A 12,404-nucleotide genomic window follows, 5' to 3' on the forward strand; every position below is an offset into this window, starting at 1 on the left:
TTTTAGTCAAGATAGTAAACCCAAAATCAAAATTTTGCTGCCAAAATCAACACCGACTATGAACGCCCCCCGTCTTCCTTTCATAAAAGTTGTACTATAACTTCTATGACTTAAAAACGATCTATAAATGGAGGCGGACCTTTCGTTCATTTACGTTATTTATGGCACTCTTGATGAGTTTATATGATGGGTCCCTCAGCTCTGTGGTACCGGACAACTGCAGTGGGGTGGGGAATAGCATGGAAGAGATCACAGGATGGAAGATTTCAGCTAATCCTACAGCCAGTTGCACAAGAGACACATTGCGTGCACTGTAAGTAATTTCCCTTGTGCTGATTTTTTTTTTTTTTTTTTTTTTTAAGGGGTTGTAAACCCTCATTTTTTTCACCTTTTAATGCATCCTTTGGCACCTGGCACTGGCAGTCACAAGCCCCCCTGTTTTACTTACCTGAGCCCCTTAATCTCCTCGGCGGGGACACGCTCTCCCTCTCTCCACGGGGTCCTGGCTCTTGATTGGATCAATTGATAGCAGCACAGACCATGGCTTCCGCTGCTGTCGATTAAATCCAATGACCCGGCGTGGGGCCAAGTCCAGCATTCGTGTTTGTAGACGCAAATGCTGGATTCGGGAGCACGCCTGCAAGGTAACCCCCTCAGGAGAGCGCTTCCCCTAGAGGGTTATCTGATGTGGACAGGAGCCGCGAGAGCTGCCGGGGGACCCCAGAAGAGGATGTTTGGGGCCACTCTGTGCAAAACTAGCTGCACAGTGGAGGTAAGTATGATATGTTATTTAAAAAATAAATAAAAACGATCCTTTTACAATCACTTTAAAACCTTTTTTTGACTAAACTTTATCTTTAAATGGCCAATAGGTATTGGATCTTTCTTTTTAGCTAGAATAGGGATAGGGAGGGGTTTGAACTTCTGTGATTACAAGGTTATATTGAGAAGGGGATGGTGGCGCTCCCTGGTTTGGGTAAAAGTGTCAGTGGTGTATACTAAACACAAAAGTGGTATAATGCAAATTAATATATTAAATTATAACATATAATGGTCCGTGGGCTGCAAATCCGTGAACAGTGCTTGTAACTATTAGTCACTTGAATGGGGTGATCTGCTATAAAATTAGCCTATCCCCACTCAGTAGATGTTTTTACACTAGTGAATATAACACAATAATATATCTCTAAGGTGAGTATTGAGTTGATAAGACTCCATATAAGTACCGTGCTTGGCAATCATAAGTGATTATGTGCTAGTACCAACTTTAGTGAATACATGCAAGTAAAATTATATTATATATAGGCACTTGTTAAAAAAAACATATTTAAGGAAAAAACCTTATTTAAGACAAAAGAAAATGGTGTTGGTACACATATGCATCCTGATAGTTCATAAGATGTACTAGGTCCCCACTCAGGGTTATTAGCACAAATGGGTGACTATAAGTGTTTTTTAAGGAGTCTTGATACACCAATACATAACTAATCGTCCATCTGATAAATTAGGTCTTCATTCAGGATGATTAACACAGAAATGGTGACTGTAAGCACTGTTCACGGATTTGCAGCCCACGGACCATTATATGTTATAATTTAATATATTAATTTGCATTATACCACTTTTGTGTTTAGTATACACCACTGACACTTTTACCCAAACCAGGGAGCGCCACCATCCCCTTCTCAATATAACCTTGTATTCATAGACCCCCCAGGGGAGCTATATCAGGGGAGGCAGCATACCTAGGCAGGTTCCTAAGCGCGGTCATCTACCCTTCCATTTATGAACTTCTGTGATGTTTGTCTTTTGTCAATGTTTTGAAAGATGTTCCCTTCCTGTTTGGTGACAGTAGTCCTCCTGATTAGAACTGAAGGCAGATCTCTCTAATGTGGACCAAGCAGGAAAGACACTTTTTGGTTGGGAAGGCCTAGATCCTCTGTCAGGGTTTACTGCTTCCTGTGTCACTGCTGTGGAGATGGTGGTAACTGGGGAAGGAAGTGAAGGTATTTCTTCCCAACAGACAGCGAAAAATGTCTGAGAGAGATTTTAACCATTTCCCTTCTATCTAAAGCGAGAAAAAAAGGAACCAAAAGGTAGTTAATAGTTATGTGGTCTTTGCTGGAAGTCAGATGCTGTTTTGCATCCCTTCTCTTGGTTTTCAGTTTGCACAATATTAGCACAAGAGTCCTATTCACAGACCTGGATATTGGCCTCTGTTTGGCTGTGTACTGTACATAGCAGATGTGATGTTCCATAGGGTTTAATAAAAATCTTCAGGCGGCATCAGGAACTTTTTACTACTTGGGCTGAAGGAGCTCTGCTGGGCTGTAAATACTTAAGACAGGCCGATGATCTGTGATTTGGGGGGAAAAAATTACAACTAAACAATATAAGTGAAAAGATAAGCTTAAAGTAAAAATGTATCTTCTGTTGCGCCTTGCCAATGAAAGTGCAATGTAGAGAAAAAAATGGGGGTTTTATTTTTTCAACTTTTTTGAAAGTGACAAAGAATCCACACTTCATTAAACTTAAGGCTGCATTCACACCTGAGCGTATCGTTTTCAGGTGGAAAGTTGCGTGTTTTTGCCACGATTTTTACAGCGATTTTGTACAGGCCAAAAGGTCACCAATGTAAAAAGCAGAAAAACGCCTGTAATCTGCCCAAAAAGAAGCTCATGTACTTTTTTGAGCTTCAGGTGACAAAATGCTCAGATGTGAAAAGGGGGCCGTTTAAATGAATGGGATTTTATTTGTTGTGCTTTTTTTTTTTTTTTTTATTTTTACTTTTTGAGATGAGCTGTTTAAGAGCTGAAAACGCTCAGGTGTGAATGCAGCCTTATGCATTGCAGTGAGTTTCTCGAGTAAAAATGCAGCATTTTTATGGAACACGCACAACCTAACATGTAGGGCGCATAGAGAACAATTGTCTTCTATGTGCCCTTGCATTGAGACTGCATTGATCAGGGGTGCGCATCTTCACTGGCATCACGATTCGATTCAATTACGATGATCAAGTCAACGATTCGATTCCGCGATGCATCACGATTACAGTGCAAGTCCGCAAGTGCTCATGGTTTTCATAAAAAAAAAAAAAAATTCAAGTAGTCAGGAGAACTCCATTTCTTTTTAATTCTATCTGTTCTTAAGAAAAAAAAGACAGCAGAGGAGCTCCAGGCTCTTTTCCAAAATACTAAAGGAGACGGTCAGAGACTGCTAACATGCTACAGGAGACGGTCAGAGCCTGCGGACATGCTACAGGAGACGGTCAGAGCCTGCGGACATGCTACAGGAGACGGTCAGAGCCTGCGGACATGCTACAGGAGACGGTCAGAGCCTGCGGACATGCTACAGGAGACGGTCAGAGCCTGCGGACATGCTACAGGAGACGGTCAGAGCCTGCGGACATGCTACAGGAGACGGTCAGAGCCTGCGGACATGCTACAGGAGACGGTCAGAGCCTGCGGACATGCTACAGGAGACGGTCAGAGCCTGCGGACATGCTACAGGAGACGGTCAGAGCCTGCGGACATGCTACAGGAGACGGTCAGAGCCTGCGGACGATAATGCAGAGTTGTGGTGTGATGAAGGCACATAGAAGACAATTCTATGATATGGACTTGTGTTGGGATCACAGCGCCCCCCTCTGTACTTACATGCTGCTCTGCCGGTGCTGGTGGCAGGCAGCCTGTAATGAGAAGGACGATCTGCCTGCTCACCATCTCCCCCTGATCTCCATTCCAGCCGCCGGTGGTTTCACGTCTCATCTGACTCGGTCAGCAGGGAATTCTCCCGGGAGAGCGCTCCGTGCGTAAAGCTGTTACTAGTGTGTGTATATTCTGCTCATGTGACTCCGGGCCGCTCCCTCGTCTAACGTCTCTCCTGATGTCAGCCCCGCCCGCCTCTCTTCGGACCTGATAGCTCCAGTCAGTGGGCGGGGCTGACAGGAGAGACGTGAGAGGAGGGAGGCGTGGCCGGGAGTCACATGAGCGGAATATACACACACTAGTAACAGCTTTACGCACGAAGCGCTCTCCCAGGAGGGGGCGGGGCGAGAAATCGATTTTTCGGGTCGCATGCATCTATGCAGCATCGGGGACACCCGAATCGCGATGCATCGATTAATTTCAGCACCAATAGCATTGATCAATGCAGTTTATGCGTCTAAATGCACCGGGTTTGAACATGAAAAAAATGTGTGCTGGCTGTGGCAGCTTTCATATTCACTGCTTCTCCTACCTCCTTTTAGATAAGTTTAGCACAAAAAAGTATAAACTTAAGCCGGGTACACACTATTAGGGTTTTTTTTTTTTTTTTTTGAACCGGTCGTTGTCTTCTGACATTTTGGCCCGTGTACCCAGCTTTTTACCATCTATTGAGAAGGGTGACATCACCTTTGCGGTGTAAAAACGTTCAGCCAACTCCCACAAGCTTGCCTGAAGTAATTTGTATTAGAATGGAGGATGCTTTTTTAGTGCACATTCATAATTTGACCTACTTGACGATTACCTCCTGAGAACCTCAGTGCAGGTTCATGCGATTAGCTGCAAGAGGCTTAGGCCCGGTTCACGCTGGTGTGACAAACGCTCCGACTTTGGGAGCACATGTGGCATGATGTGTACAAATCAATGGTTCCCTATGAGAGCTATCTTAACTGGTCCGACACAAGTCGATCCGACTTTAGAAAAGGTTCCTGCACTACTTTGGTCCGGCTGATCCTTTTTCAGCCCATTCAATATCATTGAAGTCGGATCCTCGTCCTAACCATCCGAATTGTGACATCCGACATGGTGATTACGTCAGCAGGAGAAGGAATTTTATGTCACACTGGGATTGTTTTGATTGGTCTAAGGACAAGTCGGACAATCTCAAAGTTGGAGCAGAATCGTATTCTGTTCAAGTTGGATGGAAGTAGGACCGATGTCACAGGGCAAAGTAGGGTAACAGTTGTGCCGTACCATTGTGAACCCGGCCTAATCTCAAAAAAGCAATGGAAGGCAGCTTGCACCCGCTGCTAATCAAATTCACTCCCATGTAATCGCTCATGCAGTAATCAGCCCTGGACACAAGCAGTCTGTCTTTCAATGGGGATGCCTCTCACAGCTAATCATGGGAACCCCCGCTGGGGTTCTCGTATGTAATCGCCAAGTGTTTGCATTCGCAAGTGTGAATCATACTATGCGGTTTGTTTTAGTATGTATTATACTGAAGATGCATCTTATTAATTGTACTCTTTGTTCTGGCAGGATATAATGAGACAGTTCCTCTCCGGCCTTGAATTCCTTCATTTGAACTGTATTGTGCATCGTGATCTTAAACCAGAAAACATTCTAGTGACCAGCTGTGGACAAGTCAAACTTGCAGATTTTGGCCTTGCTCGAATCTACAGCTGTCAGATGGCCCTCACCCCTGTGGTAAGTGTTTACTGTAAATGTAACCTAGCACTTTGTGTAGCAGGTGAGAACATCCTTGAGAATGCAGCTGTACAGGAAACACATGCAGACACACTTGTCAGGATTGTAAAACCATATTTACAGATAATTTAAGGTTTGTATAAGTTACATAAAAACTTGGAGATCTCCGATTTTACAATTTATCAATTTCTGACAACTTTAAAATACCACAGTTTTTTTATATTCAAATTCCACAAAGGATAAGTGCATCTCTTGTAATATAAAACTTGTGTCTTTAATGCCTAAAACCATAAAGGAATCATTTCTATATAGAGAAACATCTGAAAGCATTTGTGCATGAGATAAAAGCTCAGAGGAGTTTATTAAAAAGCATCTCCAGAGATGCTTTACCTGAGAACATCCCTTGTGGCTTCTGCATACCATTTATGAGCTGAGTTTTAAAGTGTGCATATCTTAAAGTTGTATTGAAAAAAAAAAAAACAGGCAGGGGTTTTTATAACAGAAGAGACACCAGCGGTGTTTGTAGCTCAGCCATTCAAGTGGATGAAGAGACAGAACCCAGAAAGAAGACCTGATGAAGATGGAAGCTTAGAGATCAGCGGTGCCAACACAGCGCTGGAGGACTTTGCTTGGCAGGTCATTTTTGTCATAATGTGCTAGTATGCAGTTCATACTAGCACATTATGGCATGAACCTTTCGGGGGCATGTTTTTAAAAACATTTGGAGAACTTTAATACCAGTTTAAAGGATCCTAAGTTGCTTTATTAAGAATAACTACACCCCAACAGCCAAGGCCCCTGGAATTTTGCTTACAAACATTAAGCGAGCCTGACGAATTAACATATGGGAGTTTTGATTGCAGACTTATTTTTATAAGTGCAGGTTCTGCAGCTTACATCTTGCTTCTGGTTTCACTACCTAGTGAACCCATTGACCTGGAACAAGTATGCAGCCAATGAAGCATGAAAAATCTGAACCCATCACACAGTGAAACCAGAATCCGGGTCTCTCTCTTTAAAAATAACTTGGCAGTGGCTGCTGCCATATTTCTAGCCTCTTAAAGTGGTTCTAAAGTCGGAAGGCTTTTTATTTTCATGCATTCTATGCATGAAGATAAAAAAAAAGAAAAAACACCTGTGTGCAGCAGCGCCCCCCCCCCAATACTTACCTGAGACAGTATCCATCCAGCGATGTTGTGCGAGAGTCTGGGACTCTCTCTCCCCCCCACCCCCTCATTGGCTGAGACAGGTGCTGGACGTCGTTGGCTCTCACTGCTGTCAATCAGTTGGTGGGCCAGTGATGAGAGAGAGGAGCGGGGCTGAGCTGCGGCTATGTCTGGAGGCACACAGGAGCGACTCGGGCATCCCCATAGCAAGCTGCTTACTGTGGAGGCACTCGGGAGGGGCCAGGTGCGCTGGCAAGGGGAAAAGAAAATGAATGACTCCGCGCAAAGCAATAAGCACCAGCCTAGAGGTTAGAAAAAATGCTAGTTGGTGGAACTGCTGCCTCTACCAATTACTGCCACTAGGTGGAGTAAGACATTGAAAAAGGAAAAAGAAAACAAAGTAGATGTGGCGCTGTTCTATTCCAATGTGCACCTGGTAACAGGTGATTCTAATTTAAAACCCAATTAAGTGTGTGTGATAGTGCTCATTTGAATATGTATAAGCTGCTGCTTGCAATTTGTATGTTCTTCATATAAATAAACCACAAACGTGATAATAACATATGTGTATAAAAATAAGCATATGTGAAAGGAAATAAATATACCAAAATCAATGTGATACTGCTATCCAATAAATCAATGATAATCTAAAATATGGTGCACATCAATATATAGTCCAAATTAATAATCCAAAAAAAGTGTGAAATGTATAGGAATATGCGTATGAAACTATATAACTACTAAATTAATATACCGAAATGTGATATTATAATGCCAAACCAAAGTGACAATATAATACAATGGGTTAATAGTAGTCAAAAATATACTGCCTGCCTGATTGGATGACTGGGAGACAGGCAGCCCTCCTCCCTCGCACCGCTGGGCCACCTGCCAACCCGATGCACTTCTGATGCTTACAAAGCTTGGAAAGTGCAGGGGCGATCTTCATTATGATGGCCCTGCTGCGATTTCCCCCCCCCCCCCCCCCCCCCCCCCCCCGGCTCGTTTGGTACACTACTGGGTCCAACTAGATGTGGGCTTAATTCGGCAAGATCTGGTCAAAATCCGCTCCAGGGTTGCTGAGGTTGAACGGCATGTGGGGGATGTGGAGGCCACAGTGACTGACCATGCAGCTTCTATCCGGGCCTTGCAAACTAAAGTTAGAGCCTTGGAGTATAGAGCGGAGGACGCCGAAAATCTGAGCCACAGTAACAATCTCAGAATTGTGGGGCTCCCGGAGGGTGTCGTGAGCTGGTCTCCTGCGGCTCGACTCTCCCCGTACTATGCTGTTGAAAGGGCCCATCATGTCCCACCTAGGCCCACACTTTCATTCTCTGGCTGCTAAACTTTCAGGACCGTGATGAGCTTCTTAGAGCTGCTCGAGCGGCTGGTGAATTGCCCTATCAGTAAGCTCCTGTTTCCAGATTACACCATGGAGGCCCAACGGGAACGCCGTTCTTTTGACAGGGCATTAAGTACAGCATCTTGTTCCCGGCAACCTTTGGGTTGTGGACGGTGAGACCATATGCGTCTTCACTAATTTCAAGGATGCCTCTGCTTGGCTGGAAGCACTGCCTCCATAGGGATGTCGATGCCTGGATGCCTATTGAGTTATTGTGGTCAGTTCTTCTGCTGCTGTTGGAACATGGTAAGCACTGCTTAGTCCCCTGGGGATTGAGTTCAGGCTCCCTCTGACTTTCATGCACTGTTGCTGATGAAAGGGGCTGGGAGAGAAAGCCGAGACGCTGGAACAAATCATTGTGGAGTTGTCTCAAAGATGCAAAAACTACACTTGTGGCACAATCAGCCAACATGGAAGAGGTCTTGTAAACCTCCTCCTTTCCCAATCACCGATGTGGCAGTAATTGCACCACACAAACTAGAATTTGTCATACATGTTGGTACTAACAATGATAATACCAGGGTTTTCTTGAATTTTGGCTTTTAACTACATACATACCACCAGAAATATGTTGCAGATACCTTTATTAAATCCCAATTTTGCATACTAATGTCCCGTCAAGTCATCTAATCGCTCCAATTATCTAAGTGTAGGTATGTGCAAAGGTGAGGTATTGCAAAAAGTTTCTGGGGATTTTTACACTTCAAAATCTAACCTTTTTTTTTTTTTTTTTTGTTTTTAATCAGAAGCTTTCAAAATGAATTCGGTCGGTTTTTACCCACCCACATTATCTTCTCAAGCGTAGTTTGTTAAGGGTTTTTTTTTTTCTATTTTATGTCTGCTGATTTTTCTGACCGTTTTTAAACGCCTTATAACTGGTGACATTTGGTATAAAGTTGTAGGAGTACATTTACATTTTATTTTGATTAAATTATATTTTCATTGTCTCCAGTTGAAAATCCCCCAAATTCTTTCCAAAGAAAAGGGTAAAGAAAAGGGTGTTGGTGCTTGTTTCCTACATTTATTATGCTCCATAGCAACATATTACACAATGCTTATAGACTCGGCCTTGGGCCAATGTCAATGGGAAAATGTACTTTGTGCTTAAAGTGGAACTTTACCCAAAAGGGGAAGTTCCACTTTTCTGCGTAGTTTTGATAGGCACTTACTCCTAGGTGATCCAAGCAGAAGTTCAGCCCCCCCGTTTTTTCCCACAGCCTTCTGGGACACGTCACAGGTCCCTGGAGGCTGTGGGACCATTCATAAAGTGGGAAGCCAGGTGTGAAGCTGCCAAGGCATCACAGGCGTCTTCCCAAAGTAAACATGCTGGTGCTGGGGACCCCAAGAATGGGGAAGAACCGGCTCAGGTGTGTATGGTGCAGGACCTCTGGACAGGTAAATGTCCGTTCCATGACAGGTGCTTTTGATGTAAAGCTGTAGGCTGCATCAACCGTCTTCAAGCTGCTTTTGCATTCTTATTAACGTATAACTAAAGGCAAAACTTTTTAGGTAGAGAGGGATTAGAACACCTGCCAGGTTTTTATTGCTTTCTCTGTCCCATAAGGGAGGTTCACCCTCTCTATTACGCTTACTACTCTCACTGAAGGTAAATAAAAATCACATATTTTGGGTCAGATGAGCCTTTGTTATTTTAGTTCTTTTTCTTGACAGATAGTGACGGTTGCTCATGCCAAGCACTTTGCTACTGTTCTGCAAAGAGTAAAGGATCAGGCCTGTTAACAGTTTGGGGGGCAGTAAAATGTGTTATCAATTAGGAACCATTTCATTGTGGCCCACAAATGGTTGCCAAATCACTTAAGTGGCCCCTTGGCATATGTCTTCTGCAATAAAGACCCTGCCTGTTGTCCATTATTTGTTTGTTTTTTTTTTAATGTTCGTTCCGCTTTAAATTCTTCATTAAAGCGCTTAATATAAAGCTGGCCATTCATGTATTGACAGAAATCGAACAAGAGTCTGTTTAGCCCTGTACACATGGGCCGAATGTCAGACAACGGCCAGTTAAAAAAAAAAAAAAAAAAAAAAAAGTCCGACATTTGGCCCTTGTGTATGTCTGGCTGTTGGGCCAGCTTCTGTCTGACGTGCATGCTGGAAAACCAGCAGCCGACTGACTCCTGATCAGCTCTCAGCCAATGGCAGAGAGTGCTGGTCGGAGGGTTGTGGCGGAAGGGCTGCCCCCTGTCAGAACACAACAGCTCAGCGGTGGAGATCACTGGACTAACCTTGCATGGTTAGTACAGCGGCTCACACGAAAATAAAACTAGTGTGTACGTATTGTGGCTGGTGCAAACATCTTTACTGCCATGTCACACATCAGAAGGTGGGGGAGCAAGCACAGTTCATACATGCACTAGAGTATGTTCATGTATGACTTCTATGTTCACTTAGTTCATGGGGCTGCACTTAAGTTTCCATACTGCGTCAAAGTATCCTTCTCTGATCTCACCTTTGCACATACCTACACTTAGATAATTGCAGAGAGTGGTCCGCCATGAGTAAACACTCGTGTTTGTGTTTTTAGGTACTTTTCAAAGGCCTAGTAATGAGGAAGTTGCATTCCTGGTCATAGTGTGTTTATTTTGGAAAGGTTGCTGTAGCTGAAATCTCCCTCACACTGACTACTGCGCTCCCAGCGTGTGCCTCTGTCTGCTCCGTTACCTCTCCCCGAGTGTGCCTCCGTCTAGAAATACCAGACACGCCATTCTCTCTCTTTTTTTTTTTTTTTTTTTTTTTTTGTTTAAGGTTTTTACTGAAGCATTAAAGGAAATCTAAGTTCCTTTTTTTACGGGTTTTCTCAACATACACACATGTGATCGGAGCAGTATATGTCTTCTTGTAAATGTGTGTGATTGTTCCAAATCTTTACTGCTTGTAATTTATAATTGTACATAGGACAGTCATATCTGTTCATGTCGGACTTCTGCTTGATAATGCTGTGCATTTACATAAGTCAGTAATGTCCATTATGGGAACATACCAGGCTAATCAGACATTCAAGAACAATGCGTGACTAATTGATTTATTGTAGCAGTAGTTTGAGCATGCGGAAGAGAATTCCAGCTATACAAGTAGAGAGATTCTGCAACTCTGAACATGAACTATACTCAAAACAAATGAGAGTAATAAGAATGCAAAGAAGAACTCCAGTGAAAACTTTTTTTTTTGGATAGCATGAGAAGGGTTTAGAAACTTCATTAAAGTAGTTGTAATGGCACAAAGTTTATTACCGTCGTCCATTCTATGCATGATAGTAAAAATACACCTGTGTGCAACAGCCCCCCTAATACTTACCTGAGCCCCCTCTCGATCCAGCCTTGCCTCTCTGGGGACTTGCACTCCTGATTGGCTTTTGGCAGGAGCCCTGGGCTCTCACTGCTGTCCATCACAGCCAGTGAGCCAATTGGGAGACTAAGGGGGCGGGCCGAGCCACAGCTCCATGTGTGTGTGAATGGTGTCACAGAGCAGCGGCTCAGCTCGGGTACACCCATAGCAAGCAGCTTGCTTTGGGGGCACCTGGCAGGAAAGGAAGGAGGGGCCAGAAGTTCTGACGTTCGCCCTGAGAAGAGGAGGATCTGGGCTGCTCTGTGCAAAACTATTGCACAGAGCAGGTAAGTATGACAGGTTTATTTTATTTTCTAAATAAAAAAACAAAACTTGAATATCACTTTAAAAACTTTTTGCAATTTGTGTCTCCATTGGGGAAATTTCCTTTCACTTCATATCCTGATTACACTATATACAACAAACTGTTCACCAGCAACTGACTGGTACAACATTCTTTGTTCTGCTGCACAGCATGTAGCCGCTGCTTTTGACATGTCACCACTTACACATTTCAAGAGCGAGTCCTCTTTATCAGAGCTCTGATGAAGAGGGTCTGCTCTTGAAACGTGTCAGTGGTAACGTATAGCAGAGAAATCACACATAGCTGATCCCGTTCGCATACAGCCACTGTAAGCAATGTGCATCTCTATGTACTAACTGGCCTCTAATCACATAGTGATTTTTATGACACAAATTTTTTTTTTTTTTTTTTAAGGGTCAGACTGGTGCACTTTGTTCTGTAGTGTTGTATTAAGATTCCTAGCGAAAGCAGCAAATACTGTTTTCTTATAATAAAACTGGTCGATTATGACACAACATACTTTTTCATTTCCCCACAGCAGGATTGTATTTTTTTTTTTCTCCTATTTTGTATCAAATGATATCCTGATTACCAAAGGGTGCTGGAATATTCTCCCCATTGAGGTGGAAATTCACCAACAAAACCTGTTAGAGGTGCTCAACCTGTGATAGAACTAAAAGTCCCATGAGGCATTGCACGCTGCTGACCGTTACAAGCATGACTCCCAAAGGCAGAGGCATGGTGGGACTTGTAGTTCCACAACAGCTGGAAGACCACAA

General features: G+C 43.5%; 1 protein-coding gene across 1 annotated transcript in view; it reads left to right on the plus strand.

The window, feature by feature from the left end:
- CDK4 (cyclin dependent kinase 4) overlaps window positions 1–12,404 on the plus strand; it is an 82,954-nt gene that overhangs the window by 48,143 nt on the left and 22,407 nt on the right. The window contains exon 4 of the mRNA XM_073613733.1: window positions 5,247–5,414. Coding sequence (XP_073469834.1) covers window positions 5,247–5,414 — 168 coding nt within the window. The remainder of the gene's footprint in view (window positions 1–5,246; window positions 5,415–12,404) is intronic.

The sequence above is a fragment of the Aquarana catesbeiana genome, linkage group LG02 (genome assembly GCF_042186555.1).
Source record: "Aquarana catesbeiana isolate 2022-GZ linkage group LG02, ASM4218655v1, whole genome shotgun sequence".
Lineage (NCBI taxonomy): Eukaryota > Metazoa > Chordata > Amphibia > Anura > Ranidae > Aquarana > Aquarana catesbeiana.